At 40.4% G+C, this 18,271-nt stretch overlaps 2 protein-coding genes across 3 annotated transcripts; one reads left to right on the top strand and one right to left on the bottom strand.

Moving 5' to 3' along the window:
• Window positions 1–276: 276 nt before the first annotated feature.
• On the bottom strand, window positions 277–4,883 carry polm (polymerase (DNA directed), mu). Of its 2 annotated transcripts, none has more exons than XM_058618007.1 (11): window positions 4,254–4,883; window positions 3,435–3,609; window positions 3,108–3,206; window positions 2,847–3,017; window positions 2,698–2,769; window positions 2,247–2,367; window positions 2,026–2,158; window positions 1,698–1,800; window positions 1,257–1,604; window positions 929–1,012; window positions 277–610 (listed from the first exon to the last, which is right to left on the bottom strand). In XM_058618007.1, exons 1-11 carry the CDS (start codon window positions 4,439–4,441, stop codon window positions 524–526), a joined length of 1,581 nt encoding a protein of 526 aa, XP_058473990.1. In that variant the 5' UTR covers window positions 4,442–4,883; the 3' UTR covers window positions 277–523. The 2 variants fall into 2 exon arrangements, with proteins under 2 accessions (XP_058473990.1, XP_058473989.1); XM_058618006.1 differs by having other exon boundaries at window positions 3,429–3,609; window positions 4,254–4,882.
• A 567-nt stretch (window positions 4,884–5,450) lies between these two features.
• Window positions 5,451–17,220, top strand: gnsb (glucosamine (N-acetyl)-6-sulfatase (Sanfilippo disease IIID), b). The gene is made up of 13 exons (XM_058618005.1): window positions 5,451–6,053; window positions 8,335–8,394; window positions 10,892–11,095; window positions 11,735–11,800; window positions 11,897–11,995; window positions 12,830–12,997; window positions 13,079–13,161; window positions 13,876–13,994; window positions 14,932–15,035; window positions 15,130–15,231; window positions 15,329–15,439; window positions 16,501–16,611; window positions 16,971–17,220. The coding sequence occupies exons 1-13, from the start codon at window positions 5,814–5,816 to the stop codon at window positions 17,118–17,120; spliced, it is 1,617 nt and encodes a 538-aa protein (XP_058473988.1). The 5' UTR covers window positions 5,451–5,813; the 3' UTR covers window positions 17,121–17,220.
• Window positions 17,221–18,271: the final 1,051 nt, after the last annotated feature.

Raw genomic sequence — 18,271 nt, 5'->3', positions numbered from 1 at the left:
AACTTGATGGAAACCCGTATTTCCTTTTATAGCTTTTTTAGATATACTGTATATATTGCAGGGCTTTCAAAGTTAAAGCGTTAATCATTGCAATTAATACAGCCAAGATTAACGTGATGAAATAAATAACCGCAGTTAAAATAAAATGTATATTTACATATAAATAAGAGATTTAAGAAAAAAAACAACATATTGTCAAGGTCAGCAGAAGGAATAAAAACATACTCTTACTCAACAGAACAGACTCCTCACACCCTGATGTAAGAAATTCACAGCACTTGTGATCCAACAGTCCTGCACTGAATTCTTCTTCAGTAAGGTTCTTGATATTTTGTTGTTTGTGTTGACGTACATCTTTTTTTGTTTTCCCCATTTACAGTGACAGAAACACGTCTCTCTTCCTAGACAGACTGTGTCAACCGATGACAGAGTTACTGCTGGAAAATCGAGCTTCTCCAGTGTTTTGTAAAAATCTGATAAACTCTGCCACTCAAACTTGATGTCTGAAGCAGATGTTTGTTCCTCAGGCGTTTCTCTCCGACGGTGGGATGAACTCCAGATCAAGATGTGCAAATATCTCCTCCTCTGATGAGGCTTGAAGATATTTCCCCTATGAGAAAAAGAGAACCCAACAACCCGATATGTTATGATTCCATCTCGCAGCTTGAATTTGACTGAATTATATTAATTTCACCTTATTTCACTTGTGATTTCCCTTATCTTATTCATGTTTTACCTGAATTTATTCAAGTAAAACACACATATACAAGTATGTATCGGTTTATTCTGGCTAATTAACAGAAATTATCATTAATATGCACTATTATATGCTATATGTGCACTGTATACTATATTATACAATAAAAATAAAGAAAGAACAACAGGTCAGCTATGAACTGTAATTGACTGTAGGATTGTGAAAATATACCTGTTTGTTGTCATAGAGAGCATGGCTGCTCAGAGACATGGCTTTCTCCTGTCCGGCCCAGCGTCGCAGCTCTCGCTCAAACAACTGAAAAAGAAAAAGTTAACAATTATTATAATAATAATAATAATTATTATTATTATTATTATTATTATTAATTAATTATTTATTATATTATTATCTACAAAGCCCTACATAGTAAAGAAACAGAAGCACACAATAAACACCCATAAAAGCACATTAAGAGTCCATATGAGCTATTTATATGCAAATCAGTATTAACATTTTGAATCAGCAACGAAGCAGCTGATACCATTCTAAGGTCCCTCACCTTGGATCCTGTCCAGCCAAGGACAGCAAAAGCAAACTGGCTAATGGGAGAAACCACCAGGTCCACTCTCACAGCTCTCCATGGCTTTGTGTCCTCCTGCCCTCCTGGCGTCTGAATCCTCTGTGAACGTGAATCCTGATCCGTCTGCAGACCTGAGTCACCACGCCGACGCTCGGCTGTATCTAGATGTAGCGCCCCCAGCTGTTTTGCTCTATGCGTCTGGTCCTGGGCCAGTTTAAAGATGGACAAACACCTCTCAAAGCGGTCCATGTTGGAGGAAGGCAGGGCAGGGCTATCGTCAGACACCAGGTAAGAGTTACGTGTGGTTTTCTGGTACAACAGAAAACCCTGGAGAGAGAGCGAGAGAGTAAGATTTATGCTGAAAAACTCTTGAGGTCCTTAAGACTGAACTAAATGAATGGATAGTCTTAGTGACCTTACCTGTGACTCCAGCCAGGACACCACTTTAGACATCAGCCCCACCTCTCTGCCTTCCTCTGGGTGTGTGATGAGGAAGTCAACATCATGACCCATCAGCTTTCCTCTACAAAAGAGGAAATGTTAAAGGGATAGTTCAGGGCTAGGATGTGTGTGTGTAATGCCAGGAAGAAATTTGTGTTTTTGTGAGACCCGAGAGTCTTCATCAGGTCAAAGTGGTGGATGAATCTTTGTTCTGCATATTTTCCTGATGCCACATGTGTGTAGCAAGATCACATGAAGGCTCAGTGTTTTTATGACACACACCGTGTCCCAGGGTTTGCTCTCTCACCTCCTGAATCCTCCCGTCAGAGTAACCTTTGCGCCCGGTAACACAGAGGCAACCACTTCCTCCACAATCTGTTGGATAGCTTCGGCCTCCGCCTTAGACACCTGCTGGTTGAGGTCGTCGTAGTGCTCCAAACCTGAAAGACAACAAACAAGATGTTTCATTCACACGGAAACAAACACATAACATGGCACCAATGTAAACATAAGTGCCAGGGCACGCACCGGCTTGTTGAGCTCGATTGAGCGCGTGTCCTGAATTGCGTAACTGGTGAAGAGTGTGTATCCCCTCTCTGATCCACCGGGCCGCTGTTTTTGCTCCAACTCCAAACACCCCCGTCAATACCTGGAATTCAGATTTTCTTTTCAGTAACAATCGCTCACAGTAGAAGGCAGGAACAGTCTAAGACGGAGATGTCTCCTGTCATGATTACGTGGAAACCAAGGTTACTGAATTAATCGCCAACTATTTGAAAGTGTGTCTCCCTCCTTTGCTCTTCATGGCATTAAGCCAGGTCATTAAAGACACACGGCTGTTAATAAATAACATCAGCACATAGCAGTGTGCACTGTTCTACTGCTCCACTATGTTGCACTGGTATGATGTTCGCCTATTAACATCTGGCCTAGAGTGCACACACCCCTTGGTGAAAACACAAGTTGACGCTGGACAAACCTTCAGTGCTTTATACTGCTTGGACTGCTTCATAGATTCCACCTCACGTGACGCTCCATTCGCCAAGACATCCTACAAGAACAGAGAATGAAAAAGGTGGCTCATAAGCTCTTCCTTTAGTTTGATACAGAAGCCAAGGTTTCACTCACTCTGATGACTCTCAGCGAATGTTCCCCGAGACACGGCAACCCTCGGAGCTGTGTCATGCTGGTCACTGGCTCGGGGAGAGACTTCATCACGGCGGCAGCACGGCGGAACGCGACACCTCGCCCGTCCTGGTCACTGAGCTCAGCGTTTTCAGCCAGGAGCGATAAGGCATCCTGAGAAGCAGAATGCGTATCGTCAAGTTGCTGTACACTTTCTTTTTTTCCCCCATAATCTATGTGATCTGTTTATGATTGAGGACGTACAGTGAGGACAGTGTTGTGGTTGTCCAGACTGGTTCTTCTCTGACAGGCGTAGCTGGGCACTGAGCACACAGCAACTTCTACTTCATCAGCCTGCTGCACCTAGAGGACACGCAGGGATTAAATATGCATTTATCAAACTACTAGGAGAAATATTATGCTCAGTTGTTAAGGGTTTTGAGATGTGGTCAGAAAGGTTATCATGACACCGCCAAAACCAAGAACGGTAGACAGACAAGGAGGAAGACAAGCAATGACCAATAAAGCTTGTGTGTGTGTGTCTGAGAAAAGCAGCTTTGATTAGTGGTGCTGAGCAAAAATAACCTGTACTTTATGTCGATCCAGGATCTGGACAGGATGACCAGCACTCATGCTCTCTGTAAACCAGCTGATGTCCAGAAGGTGAAGCGGCGCCGGGCATCTGCGAGTCCTGTCCTGTGAGTCCAGCCACGCCCTGACCTCATCACCTGAGTTGTTCTCAGAAATGACATGTGTGACACTTGCGCTGTGAGGAGGAGAAAACACAGACTGTAAAACAAGATTCCTGGAACTTTAATTTAACAAGTGTCTTCTACATCTTCTGCTCTCTACCATGGGGAACTGCTGTTTTCCTTTACATTATCAGTGTTATTTTAACATATCTGAGTTTTACAACAAGAGATGTTAAATAATATGAGATATTAATATGAGATTTGTGTCTGCCTCCTAAAATCATACTGTATACATGTGAGCTTCAAGTGAAGAACTAAGACTGAAAATTTAGACTCTCACTTTCTGACACTGCAGGAAATTGTGCATAAACTGATGGTGGTAACTTTGTAGGGTCATTGTAAGTTACAGATTATGTTTACATTTGATTTTATACTTATTCCTTTAAGCCAGTGTGTCTAGGTCCTCAGGGACCCATTTCCTACATGTTTTGGAAGTTTCCCTGCTAACACACCTGGTTTAAATGAATGGGTCGTTATCAGGCTTTTGCAGAACTTGATGACGAGCTGGCTTTTTGAATCAGGTGAGTTGGAGCATGGAAACTTCTAAAATACGCAGGGAAGTAGGTCCCTGAGGACCAGTTTAGAGAAACAGTGCTTTAAGTTATGAATATTTAGTACATTTTCCCTGCAGTTTCTCACCCTGGGATGATCATCTTACCTGAATAACTCCTCCACCTGAAATCCTTTCTTTCGTCCGAGCTGAGAGAGGAAAGCTCTTCGACTGGCTCCCATTTTTCTTTCCAGCAGGAATAAAAACACTTCAGGGAACTTGGGTGGTGTTTTAGTTCCACCCTGCTCAGCCACACTGTTATTACCTGCTACTTTTCTTCGCTTTAATGGCACCATGGCTTATTCTACAGTAAAAACAGTCAAATAACGGGCTACGGAAGCCTACAATCCTGTCAAATCCATGCTTTTAATCACATTTAAAAATTGCTTTTGCTCATTAGCCTGAGTCACTCCTCCTATACCCTGGACTTCTGTGTTGTTAGCTGATTTCGTAACGTCTGTAACCATAAAAAGAGTGCTTAAATGCTGGCCTCGTTTTTTGAAGTAGGTTAAAAAGGGGAAAATGCGGCATATTTAATCGCAAGAGCGAACCCGGATGCAGCTGTGTGCGCCAAACCATAGATAAACAGCCGTAAACTTTTACTCCCGCCCTCCCTGTTCTGTGATTGGTTGAGGTTTTCGGCATGAAGAGAGATGATTGGTTAATTATTCCAGTCCGTCACCAAAATAATTCCGGCTGGAAACAGCGCATTGTGGACTCCGCCCGTCCGGTAGGAAGATTTCTGCCGGCGAAAAATTTAAATATCAGTTATGATTAAAAGTCAAATAATTAGGTTTTACTTAGAAAATACAAATGCAAGTGTTTTATCAAAGTGCTTTACAGAGAGATTAAACAATGGTATTATTTAACAAGTATTTAAATTTGATTGTTGCTGGTCAGCTGCCCTGAGGGGTCGGAAGTGTGTGTGCATATAAAGTAACCCCTTCCAAAATATGTTTCAGCACTTGTTTTTAATGCTTTTAAACTTTCGAAAACTGTTTTGTATCAATTGATAAAATGAAATGTAGCAGTAGTGGTAGTAACAACAATAATAATACATTCATGTTATACCAATGTACGAATGAATGAGAATCTTATCAGCCAATCACTTATTTGGGTTAAAAAGAGGTGATGAACAGTTACCTAAAGTGACCAACGAGTGTATGCGTTAATGCCAGCTAGGAGGCTTTTAATTGGTGTAAAATGACTTAATAGTCTTTTTAATTCATTAATTATGAATTTGTATTATTCGTGCTATTTATTGGCATTTTTAATGTATTAAAAGCATGATGTCAAATCACAAGACAGCGAGACAAACCTTTGACTTTCAGTAGTAGGGCTTTACAGGCTTCCCTTTCCCTTATATTTCACGTTAATTATTGCCAGTAAAGTTGTGTGAAAGTTGTACAATGTGCGTGTTGTACACTATGTTCTCTGTCGCTTCTCCTCCCACTCACACTCACACTCACCAGATCATATGATCTGGACTCCACTTCCTTAAACACTGAAGCCCAACGTGTAGTGGAACACACAGAGACAGACGCAGACCCTCCCCCCTGAAGAGCAGCAGCAGCAGCAGCAGGAGCAGCAGCAGGAGGTGGTGGAGGAGGAAGCGAAACTGTCAGTTCTACATTGTGAGTACTCATTTCTCCGGTAGTGTGTGCGAACATGGAGCCTGACCCGGCCCGGTACTGCGGCCTTCTCTTGACCGAGGTAGCTTTGAGGAGAAGCGGATACCGAGCGACTACACGCCGGCCGCGGCGGCTCGGGGGAAACCCCGTGGCCCTCACTGTCCTCGCGCTGCTGACGGTGCTGTTCACCTGCTGCGTCAGGTGTGTGGAGAGTGTCAAACCCAGCAACATTGTGCTGATCCTCGCCGACGACCAGGATGTTTACCTGGGGGGAATGGTGAGTTTAACAGACTTTAACATGAGCTCATAATAACACGTCTCTGCTGTGACACATTTGCTTGTGCCGAAAGTTTAAAGGGATACGTCAGTTTGTTTGTTTTTTAAAGTGTGTCTCGTCAGTTTGTACATACAGATAGTGTGCAGACTTTCTAGACATACATACAGAAAGAGGAACCAGAACACAATCTATGCATTGCTTTGATGTAAACAGGCACAGAGAAAAGGTGTTGTAGCCCTTTTAAATACACAATACGTAACTTCTTATGGGTCTCTCAGTATTAGTAGCACAACTGAACACTTTCTTCCACACCCTGTGTCATTGGTTGTTTGCCTCAGAAGTTACAGCAGTTAGTTGGTTAGTTGCAGCTCTTGTGCCAGGTCAGGCCATGACTAACAGGGAAAGAGGTCACAGTCAAATGGAATTTATTTTAAGGATAACTCAAAGGAAACACAGTTTGGTGGATGAAAACAGGAGTAAGTGGGGAGGTAGACGAGAGTGCGCGTCAAACCAGAGACAGAAGTGATGGCTCAGGTTATTTAACCAATGTTTGAATGAGGTTTTGTCAATATTGCCCAAGCTGTGCACATGTGAGCCAACAGGTGATGATATCTTGCCAGTAGACAGCCCCTTTTCCTTCTGTTAACTGAAGTTAGTTAGTTAGAAGTTAGCTCACTCGTCCACATCAAAGTCTATTGTGAAAATCAGCATTTTTAGCTCCTGGTTACACTGCAAAAACAGCCGTACTAGAAATAAGTCAAATATTCTGATATTGATAATTGATTAATTAATCTGTCCAGGGTGCATCCCGTCTTTTGCTGAGATTGGCACAGCGCCCCCCGTGACCCTCATGTGGAGAAGATGGATGGATGAATGGATAAAATTCTTGAATGTAGATTGTAAATCTAGACAATTTAAGACTACAATGTGTCTTAAAATTAGACAAAACTGGCCAAAAGTCGTAAAATATTTGTATTTATTACAAGCAAAGAAATTGTGTTCCTTGTCTTAATTAAGCTGACGTTTACAATGTATACCTGAAATCTAAGAATAATAATTAGTGAGAAAATAAGCCCTGCTCGGATTTGTCTCGTCAGAGGAGAGAAGATCAGAATCTCCTCCATCCATCCATCTTCTACCACTTTATCCTCCACAGAAGGGTTGCGGGGGTGCTGTGCCAATCTCAGCTGACATGAGGTGATACCTTGGACAGATCACTAGTCCATCACAGGGCCAAATATAGAGGCAAACAACCACCCACTCTCACACTCACACATATGGTCAATTTACCTAGTCCCCATATTGCATGTTTTTGGACTGTCTGAGGAAGCCGGAGAACCCGGAGAAAACCCACGCACACATGGGGAGAGACAAGAACAAAACTGCTTTTATTTTCTTGAAAATCAGTTTTTGCAGTGTACCCAGGAGCTGTGTGCCCCTTTTGGGAAGTTTGTGTCAATTAAGTAAATCCAAAGGAAGGATTTAAAACACAGATGTCACAAAATAACTCATTTGAACTTATTGATGGAGGCAGCAGTGGATCAACAACTCCTATTCCCGCAGTTTAAAGTTGTTGAAAAGGTTGTTTTACAGTGCAAAGCAGGAAATTAATTCCTAAAATATAACGTTTTTTGGGGTGTATACTCCGGATTGTTTTAAACCTGGGTGAGGCCACTACAAAAAGATGATTAACACCATTCCCATTGCCAGTGGCTGTTCTGCCCTGTGATGTTTTTTCCCTCTGTGACACCCATGTGTGTAATTTAACGCCCTGGAAACAAAACGAGAAAACTCCATAGCTCTCAGTAATAACGTTATGGTGGTCACTGTTTTGCACTTTCTCCCTTTGTCTCTCTTTAAATTGATAGATGACCTGATTCATGAAGTAAATGATATAGAGCACAAAGAATGCTAACGGCCGGAAGATGTATCTGCTGCGTCATGTTGAGCTGGAAATGGCGCATTACAGGCAGAAAACGGAGGTTGCTAAAAACCCGTTCCCACTGGTAAAAAACCTGTTTAAACTTGGGATTAAACAGGTTTTGATAAGTGGGCATGGGGTATAATTTTCAGTACCTCATACAACCACACTTCAGAAAACCTAAACTATACCTTTTAATTATAAAGACCCATCCTATATATGGATTATGGAACTTTACATTGAAATATCTGTTTTGATAGTGTGTTTATGTGCTGAAATGGAGGCCAGATAGGCTGTGATTGTCATAAATATGTTGGGACAATTTTCACTTTGCTTGTCTCTCTCTCTTCTGTTCTGCAGACTCCTATGACCAAAACGAAAACCTTACTAGGAGAAGCAGGAGCAACATTTGTCAATTCTGTGAGTACATGTACCGAAGATGTGTATTTATTCAAGTACAACTGTACATGCACATGCTACATTACAGATGGAAATACTGTGTATAACATTTTACTATAATTACTATCTTTCTTTTAGATTAAAAAAAGCAGTTGTCATCACATGTGCAGTTGAGGAATAAACCTGTGATTTCACAACGTGTTGAGCTTGTGACCTAGTACTATAAAAAAATCTTATTGTTCGAATGAGAAGGATGAGAAGGCTTGTCTCACTTCAGGTTCTTTGCCTTAAATTTATCACGCATTCCATTGAAATAACAAGGAACAAAGTTGCAAAATTGTCCAAACCCCAAATTTCACTTCTTTAAAAAGAACAAAACAAAAGAAAATCATGTGATACCGTGTCGCAATTAGCTGCAACAACAGCAAAATAAATGAGATTTAAAGGTACGGTGTGTAAAACTTAAGTTGCATGTTGCAGCTGAATGAGAGGGATGTTTGTTCATTGTGGGCTACTAAAAACATGGTGGTCCTGCCATCATTGATAAGCAGTGTAGTCTTTTGGCTAAGTTCCTATCCATTGCTGCCATTAGCATTCTCGTCCCTCCTCTGTAAGTAATCTAATGACTATGTATCGAGCTTGGCAAGTGACGTCACACCGCAGTGCATACTGGGATACCCGGTGCCGTTTTGAAAGCTTGTTTCATGAATTCCCCGTTCTATAGCGATAATACATTACCATTATTGTTATCGATTCAATTTGGCGATGCTGAAGAGCAAACTTAAAGAGAGACAAAGCAGCAGTACATGTAAAAAACAAAACGCTTTAGTCAGAAATATCGTCCAATGGAGTGGGAGTCACGTATTGTGTGTCTGTCTGTATTGTGGCACTTCCTGATTTGTCCACTGGGTGTCACAATACTGTCCTGTTACGATAGATCTGTTTGTCTGTCTGTTTTTGTGTTTCCACACTTGCCAATATGGCCATATTTGCGTGAATGGGGTGACGTCTGCCATCCCTGATTGCCTTGTTGCCACAGAGTGACACCACTTACACATTTATGCAGCTAAGAAAAGAAGCATTTGTTTTGAATTAGGTGCAAAAAAACAAGAGTTTCTTCACAGTGATAAGTTGTGAAAGATGTTTCAGGGGAAGACCAAGCCTTAGACGAATGAGTGTCAGTAGTACCATTTGAAACGGCACCAACGTCTTTGGACCTGCCAGAAAAGGTTTAATGGTCTTAAACATAGACAACAAAATAGCAAAACATGTCTCTTTTACTTCCTTTGAAAAACTCTTCATCATCTGTCTCTTACTTACTTCAGACCTAAGCTTCCTCTTCTCCTGCAGCAGACAGTTTATTTCTGCCCTGTTTTGCACATAGTTCAGACAATCTGTTTGCTGTTTCTGAGCTGCTGGTTCATGTGAATCTTCTGCCTCTGCCGCACCCAGTAGCAAGAGTGGTTCACTGAACTCAAATACTGCTGAATTGCTGGCTTTCAGCAGTGTTGTCACTATATACACCAGACTCCTCTGTTAAATATTGAGATTTTAGACAGTTCCTTTGCTAAATGTTGGATACACATATTTCGGGATATTTATCTACAGTTCTGCATTGTTTGGTTTGATTCTTGTGTGGGACGTCGCACTCATGTGACTCAGTGATGACACTTTCGAGAGTGAGGCCCAGATTATCAGCTCACATCCTGATTAGTGACTGATCCTTTCAGACTCATTTCCCAAAAATGCTTTGTATTCCAGCATTTTTTAAATTCCATACTGTATGCTACACAACTTAGCCGAGCGACCAACCTTCCTCCCTCACCCTTGTGACTGAAGAGTATGACTTGTGTCACACACATGCAACAGGTCAAATTAAATACAGAGTTACTTTCTCTTCCTTGTTTTCCATTAATCTGTTTCTTCTTTCTTGTTTTTTTTTCTCTTCTGCATTTTATTGAGTGCATTAGAGGATTTAGAGTTCAAGTTTATTATTTTTGTTTTTTTTTACAGGCAAATCGATTTCTTTGGATTTTATGGACGTGGGAAACATTTCTGCCTTTTGAACTCAGGCACTCAGCAGATGATGTACTCACAGGCTGTGAGAGTTTTGGATTTATGAGGATTTTTTTTATTCTAGTGACTTAAAGATATGAGGGATGATTTAAAAGTTAAAAAACTAATTACATGAAAACTTTTCTTCCTGGATGCTCTGTCTATACCTGTTGTTGTTGTTGTTGTTGTTGTTGTTGTTGTTGTTTTTTTGTTTTTTTTAACATACCTGTTACCCACATTGCATGAACTGTGGGTAAATCAGTGTGATCACTCACACAGTATTTTACTGATGAGCCACAGATGAGATTTTGTTGAGATGATGATGTTTTGGTCAGTTCTGACCAGTGTCTGGTGTAAAATCACTTTACCTTTTAATACTTAAAGGCTTTTACAACAGCGTTAACACTTTCTTTCCTCATTTTTTCCTCTTCTTGTTGCTCTTGTTTCCCTCTCCTTTTTGAAGTTCACAGTCACGCCCCTGTGCTGCCCCAGCAGGAGTAGCATTTTGACTGGTCGGTACCCCCACAATCACGAGGTGAGGAACAACTCCCTGTCCGGGAACTGCTCCAGCTCGCTGTGGCAGAAAGGTCCTGAGACTGAGGCCCTCCCTGTTTACCTGAGCAAACAGAAATACCAGACCTTCTTCGCTGGGAAATATCTCAACCAGGTTGGAACACGTATAAACATGACTTAAACCTTTGTAAACAGAGCTCTGTGGTCATCATGACACCCTGTTATGTATATGGGTGCATATATGTATGTATATGTATGTGTATATATATATATATATATATATATATATATGTGTGTATATGTATATGTATATATATACTGTGTATATATGTATATATATACTGTGTATATATGTGTATATATATATATATATATATGTATGTATGTATGTATATATATATATATGTGTGTGTGTATGTATGTATATATATATATATATATATATATATATATACACATACAAGATATCTAGGGGTACCCCTATATATCTCATGTATTTAGGGATATAGCCTAAAATATCCAGATATTATTTTAAACCATATCACCCAGCCCTGCTGTTTGTAAAAAAAAAACAAAAAACAGTTGTCGTTATAGTTGTGGTTGCCCCTATCACTCCCCCCTTTCAACAGTTCACTTTCATTTTCTGACTACAAATGTAAAGCAGCATTAGGCTGGTGCTATTTGCAGAGGTCCTGCACAGCTCAGGCAGTCCTGACTCAGTACCTCATGCAACAAAACTGTCCCTTTTTTAATATGCACATAAATATGCTTTAAATGTTTCCTCTTCTGCCAGTATGGTAAGAAAGAAGCAGGAGGTGTGACCCATATTCCACCTGGCTGGGACCAATGGCATGCATTGGTGAGTCTCACAGAAACACACACACAAACATAAACATAAATGTTTTTTTTCCTTGGTACTTGAATTATCACATGCCGTGTGCTGTCTGATTCACAGGTGGGAAACTCACAATATTACAACTACACCCTGTCTGTCAACGGCAAAGAAGAAAAGCACGGTGACAGCTATGAGATGGACTATCTCACTGACCTCATAGTGAGTTCTAATGTCACACACTGAGCGTCGGCATGCAATGATGTGCATTTACTGAGCTTGTGATCAACAGTAATCTGGTGCATGGGAACACATATACAGGGACATGTTATGAGAATGTATGGGTAGGAATTGTCTCATGACTCAGCTTAGTCAACAGCATGACAAGTCAATCATCAACAACCAGATTGTGAATGAAAGAGACAAATGCTGTAGGATGTTTAGTTTTCGTGTGTTTCATTTTTCAGATTGTGGAAGTTGTGAGTGAGGACTTTGTGCATGTCATGTGATGACTGCTCATCATCCTCATCAGCTGACACGTGGGTGTTTGTCACCCACACTGCTGACTGTGATGAGCTGCAGTAATGTCACTACTCTTATCAGCAGCAAAGGGTGTCAACAAAACTTAAAGACGGACTTATTCGGTCTATTAATAAATTCATTAAAGCAATTTATTGAGACTCAGCTAAATGCTAACTAACTCACAGAATCTTAGGTCTGTCATTTATTAACCTTACCTTACCTGGCTCTCAAAGATGTTGTTTTCTCTATAGCCATGTTTCCACCAAGTGGAATTGTTTGGTACAGTGCGGAAAAGTAAAGGTACTTTTTATATATATATATATATATATATATATGTATATGTATATATGTATACATACAAGATATTTAGGGGTACCCCTATATATCTCATGTATATAGGGATATAGCCTAAAATATCCAGATTTATTTTAAAGGTATCGTAGTGTACCAAACCGAACCATACCTTGATGGAAACACAGCATACGTTTTTGCTCAGCAGTGGTTTATTCCATACTGGTTTGTTTTGCTACGCAGGCGAACCGCTCCCTTAAATTTCTGGATGACAGGAGCCCGCAGCATCCCTTCTTCTTGATGTTGTCTACTCCAGCTCCTCACTCCCCGTGGACGGCAGCACCTCAGTACCAGAAAAAGTTTAGTGATGTTCAAGCTCCTCGAGATGGGAGCTTTGACAAACCAGGAAAGGTATTAGGAATCAGGAAGGATTAACAGCAAATATCAGGTGTAAACTTTTCCAATTGAATCACTGTTTTACTGTGTTTTCAGGACAAACACTGGCTGCTGCGTCAACCCATCAACCCCATGCCAAATTCCTCACTGACCTTCCTGGATAATGCATACAGGCAAAGGTATATTTCATATCAATTATAATGTAATTTCATATCCAGTCCTCTTTTATAGCCGCTCTAAAAGCAAAGGCTTTAGCAGTGGTTTAGCCTCTATATCAGCAGCAGCGGTGTACAGGTGTCTTCCATACCCTCAAAACATTACTTTTTCCCTACTAGCAAGTTTTTTTTACTATTTCTATTAACAACTGTCTGCATTCATTTGAGTCAAAATAAATGTATTATGGTCCAGACCTCTTCAACTTCCTGATTAACTTCCCTTCATCTTACTCCTGAGAGTCACTGAATGTTTACAAGAGCCTGAAGGGAAACAAATGGCCACAATCTGACTGTGTGAAAAACATTCAACTCTGGAAGGAAAAGTAGCTTCACATTAGCCTTGGCAAAGGGCAGTGTAATTTCAATAATTGTTGTGTTAATATTGCTGTGCAGACTAGTTGGTTAAATCTTGGTAAATCTAGTCTGAGTGCATGATTTACCAAAAGTGAACCTCGAAATCTGTTCCCACTGCAGGTTTCATAGCAGTGATTTGTCTTTCTGGATCTTTAGGGATGGGATAAAATGCTCTCTCTTTAGCCTGTCTCTGACTTTTTTAGCACGTCTGTTCACTATCATCACTTTTATGATGAAAACAGCCAACAAAGAGACAGGTTTTTGGCATATTTCCTGACTTATGTGTTGTCTTAAAACAATAAATATTGGTCATCTCATCTGCAGGTGGCAGACCCTGTTATCTGTGGACGACATGGTGGAGAAGGTGGTCAAGAAACTTGACAGTATAAAGGAACTGGACAACACCTACATCTTTTACACCTCAGACAATGGCTACCACACAGGTCTGAGCAAGCCTCAGTTTCTCTTCTTTAAAGAGATAGTTCAAGTTTTTTAAAGAGTGGTTGTATGAGGTACCAGCTGCTGTTACCAGAAAACAGCCTGGGGAAACGAAGAAAAACAGATTTCAGCCACTAAATGAAATCTATGCTAGCTTCCGTTTAAGGTATTTCAAGAAAGTACTTACTGCTTTGTTTAATTCTAAAACTACCTTTTTTGGAAACTGAAGTTTATGTCGCTTTGTAAAATACTCCCTCCCCCTCTACCAAAGTCCACAGAGAAAGTCACAGATTTTGCTTCATAGCACACAGGAGTTGTTGATCCACTGCCGCCTCCATCAGTAAGTTCAGATGTGTTACTTTGTGATTTTGTTGTGTGAAATTTAGGTTTACCAAAGTGACCCAAGCTTACCAAATGAGGCAGCAGTAGACCAGTACCTCCTGTGTTCGTGTGAGCTAAAAACACCGCTTTTCTTTATGGACCTTGGTGCAGAAGAGTGAGTTTATAGGTTTTCCAATAAAACCCGTCCCAGTACGGAGTTTATGACCGACGTGTGTTCCCAAAATATTGTGTCCTCCACAGTAGTTTATGTTATAGATTTATTCAACAAAAATTACAAAAGGAAAAAGCATATTTTATTTTTACATAAAAAATAAATTGTGACATTTTTTAAAGGAAATAGCAATGCTTGAGTGCAACAAATACAGTGCAAGTATTAATTAAATAATAATTAGGACTTAACCAAACACTTTTAAATGCAGTTAAATCATAAATACTAATATTAATCTGAATCATAATCATTCATCAACTGAAACTACAATGAAATACATCAACATTCAGCAAAGATGGGCCTGACTATGTGTCGGTACTTCACACAATCACACTTCAAAAAACATGAACCATCACTTTAACCCCTTAACCCCCTGCCCTCCCACATTCCAGGTCAGTTCTCTCTGCCTGTCGATAAGCGGCAGCTGTATGAATTTGACATCAAGACTCCTCTTTTGGTCCGTGGACCTGGCATCAAACCAAACCAGACCCTGAAGGTGACATGACATTCTGTTGTTTGCCACTTTGCCTTTTTTAATCTTTGGTTTAGTTTTCACTGTTTTTTTTTATCCTGTTGTGTGACTCTTTCAGGCGTCGGTTTTGAATATTGACCTGGCTCCAACCATACTGGACATATCTGGGCTCAACTTGTCTTCTGTGAATATGGATGGACAGTCTTTCCTTGGGCAGATGGTCAGCTGCTTTTTCTTTTGCCGTTGTCCATCTTTCCTGCCGTCTTTGATTCTGTCACGTTTTTGTTTTAAGCATTAACTGAGTTTTTCCTGTTCAGGCTCCTTCACTGCGTAATGCCAGCACACGGCCCTTTTTCCTCATCGAATACACTGGAGAGGGACATGAGACAACAGATCCTGATTGTCCCAAATTAGGCCCTGGTCTATCTGTAAGTAGAGTGAGATTTTTCAGGCTCCGTTCAGAACTGGAAACAACTAACCTGGTAGATCAGATCACAAGTGGCATTTAATTGTAATTAATGTTTAATGTTAGCTGTTCAGTGGCGGATCTAGACAATTTTACATGGGGTGGCAAAGGAGTGGCAAGATGTGCAGTATGTGAACATCCCCTATATGTAAATGGAGTCAACAAAAGATTCACAAAAACACTTAAAACTATTCATTTATTTAAAACTACGTATTGCATTATCCCTTCGAAGAAACATTTAAGCTTAAATTGTTAGAATCCTTTTTACACGTACCATACATAAACCAGAAATGATTTATCACATGCAGACAAGTCACACACTAGTTATATTTGGATGACTTATTCTTACTTTATTTGTTATTTGTATGTAACGTGGTTTAATTGTGCAGCTTTGCATTGCTGTGATATTGTCACTGAAACTTAAGCCCCGGAACCAGTGACCCTCTGGATTCAGAACATTTTTTTAAATAAACTGCTCTTGTGTTTGATATAATCAAAAAGAACTCCATTTATTTCTGTCTGTTTTTGTAATTTATAGGTTCATTTAGCATAATACTTTTTTTTTTTATTGTGAAATATATTTAATTCTTATCAAAACAACTGTGTTTACTTGAAACATCTGTGAAATATCATCATGAAAATTGTTATTGACTAAGATGCTCGTTGGCTCCCTCGTTCATTTGAGTTTGAGACGGCGCTGCTGTAGATTCTAGTTTGTGTCACAATGACACATTTGGCTGGGGAGGTTGTCTTTAATGCGTCCTGGAGACCGATTAGTGTTCACACCACCACTTTCAAATGTGGTGCAATGATCTGATCTGTATTCGAGCCACAATTTTGTTCGTTTTTACCTAAACTTAGAGCTGCACACTCATAATTGGATCCTTCAGGATGGATGTTGAATACTAATACCACGTCTGAACAGAGCCTCAGTCTCTGGCATCTCCTAGAAAATAATGATGACGCAATATTGCAAAATGAAACCATTATGATTCTAACTCCGGTAAATTTCCCTTTCCTCAGGAATGTTTCCCCGACTGTGTGTGTGAGGACGCCTTCAACAATACGTACGCCTGTGTCAGGACCATCAGCGGTGACCAAGACCTACAGTACTGCGAGTTTGCGGACAATGAGGTAGAGCCTCACTCTAATTCTCACACACATAATTCAGACATAATGTATGCCACAGTTTTAATGTAAACCTAATAGAAATTTAAGATTATTAATACTCATAAAGAAGAAGCAATATATTGGCAATGAATTCATTCATTAGAATTTACTAATATGGAATAGACCTGGCAAATTGCGTGTGTTTTATAACTTAAGGTTATAACCCTGGTATGACCCAACGCTTTTGTCTTGAATTTATTTGCGGATGAAAGTGTCATTAGATGACCTTTATTTTGTGAAAAGGGTCATTGACGGACATTTTTGCGTCATAGTTTGCAAAAACAGACGTGAGGCTCACTGTCTGCACCACTTTGTGTCCTCAGTCGTTCGTAGAAGTGTACAACCTGTCGTCAGACCCCCACCAGCTGGAGAACATTGTGAAGAAGGTGGATCCGACCGTCCTGCAGACCATGAACCAGCGACTCATCCAGCTCCAGTCCTGCGTAGGTGACAGCTGCCGTGGCATCAAGTAACAGGGGGCCGGCCCACAGAGCGCTCACATACTGTTTACTCCCGGGAAGCTGCCAAATATACACCACCTCTCGCCCAATTGCACCACTTTTTTCCCAGCAGCTCTATGGTTGGTGTTTCCCTGTGAACCAACCTGTGTTTCCACTACTTTTAAGCAGAATCGTTAATAATAATTAGTGGAGGGAGGTTCACGTAGAGAAGACGGCGAATAACTTTGATTACCTGTGAGTGTTTGTATCGTCATGACGGATGCTGTATTCTTCAGCAAGTCTTTTTTTTTCTACTTCTGATCTTCACCGTTGCCTTCTTCATCCTCTGTTTTACAACCAGTCGCTGATATTGTTGCAGCTTTTTCATTGAAAACCTGATTGAACCCATTTCTAAATGCAAACCATAAATTTCCCCAGGCTTTTCTTTTTGGTTGTTATGTCCGTACACTTCAAAATTTGATTTGTGAACCTTTTATCCATGGTGGTGGATGAAGTGGGAGCTACTTTTGTAAGTTTAAGTCCACAAATTCTTGTTAGTTTTTGTCCTATGTGGAGATTTACCCTGCGGTCACACCGAATGTGAATTTGGACTGAATCGTGGACTTTTTTTTTTCTTTTCTTTTTTCTTTAAACGGTCTCTGTAGAGTCCTAGATGTGAACACACACACACACACACACAGATATGTTTTTCCTCCATCATAAACCAACGGAGTCTGGCTTGCTGGCTGTCGTGTCGTGGAGGTGACATTAGTCGAAGAATCTTAATGCCGATTGGTTTTTGTGTAATTCAAAGTTTTCTGCAAAGTTGAAAGTTTGGCGAAAAAAGAAAAAAAGGTTTTTACCGTGTTTAAAATCACTGCACGAAAAAATGGTGTGACCGCAGCATTAGAGCCTCATTCAACCAAAGGTGTGTCGCTACACTGTAGCATAATCAATTCTTTAAGAGAATAGTTTAACATTTTAAAAAATAAGCTCATTTGTTTTCTTGTGGAGCGTCAGATGAGAAGACTCACAACCACTCACGATCACCTGATCAGCCTAAACGGATAGAACACAGTTGGTGTAGAAAGTGCAAAGTTGGCTTAATCCACCTGCCTCTGTCACTTATACTCATCAATTTAATTTAATTCAAAGATCCACTGTGAAAGATGAAGTGGCATCTT

This window comes from Solea solea, chromosome 19 (genome assembly GCF_958295425.1).
Source record: "Solea solea chromosome 19, fSolSol10.1, whole genome shotgun sequence".
Classification (NCBI taxonomy): domain Eukaryota; kingdom Metazoa; phylum Chordata; class Actinopteri; order Pleuronectiformes; family Soleidae; genus Solea; species Solea solea.
The sequence above is the reverse complement of the archived record's forward strand: the minus strand, read 5'-3'. Positions and strand labels throughout refer to the sequence as shown.

What these genes read in the sequence shown, in the direction of transcription:
- gnsb (XM_058618005.1), top strand. Translation starts at nt 5,814, where the DNA reads ATGGAGCCTGACCCGGCCCGGTACTGCGGCCTTCTCTTGACCGAGGTA. An exon ending in CTGGGAAATATCTCAACCAG is followed by an intron (nt 11,096 to 11,734) that starts GTTGGAACACGT and finishes CTCTTCTGCCAG; the next exon opens with TATGGTAAGAAAGAAGCAGG. An exon ending in GGGACCAATGGCATGCATTG is followed by an intron (nt 11,801 to 11,896) that starts GTGAGTCTCACA and finishes TCTGATTCACAG; the next exon opens with GTGGGAAACTCACAATATTA.
- polm (XM_058618006.1), bottom strand. Translation starts at nt 4,441, where the DNA reads ATGGTGCCATTAAAGCGAAGAAAAGTAGCAGGTAATAACAGTGTGGCT. An exon ending in CAGGTGGAGGAGTTATTCAG is followed by an intron (nt 3,610 to 4,253) that starts GTAAGATGATCA and finishes TCCTCCTCACAG; the next exon opens with CGCAAGTGTCACACATGTCA. An exon ending in ATTCGCTGAGAGTCATCAGA is followed by an intron (nt 2,770 to 2,846) that starts GTGAGTGAAACC and finishes CTGTTCTTGTAG; the next exon opens with GATGTCTTGGCGAATGGAGC.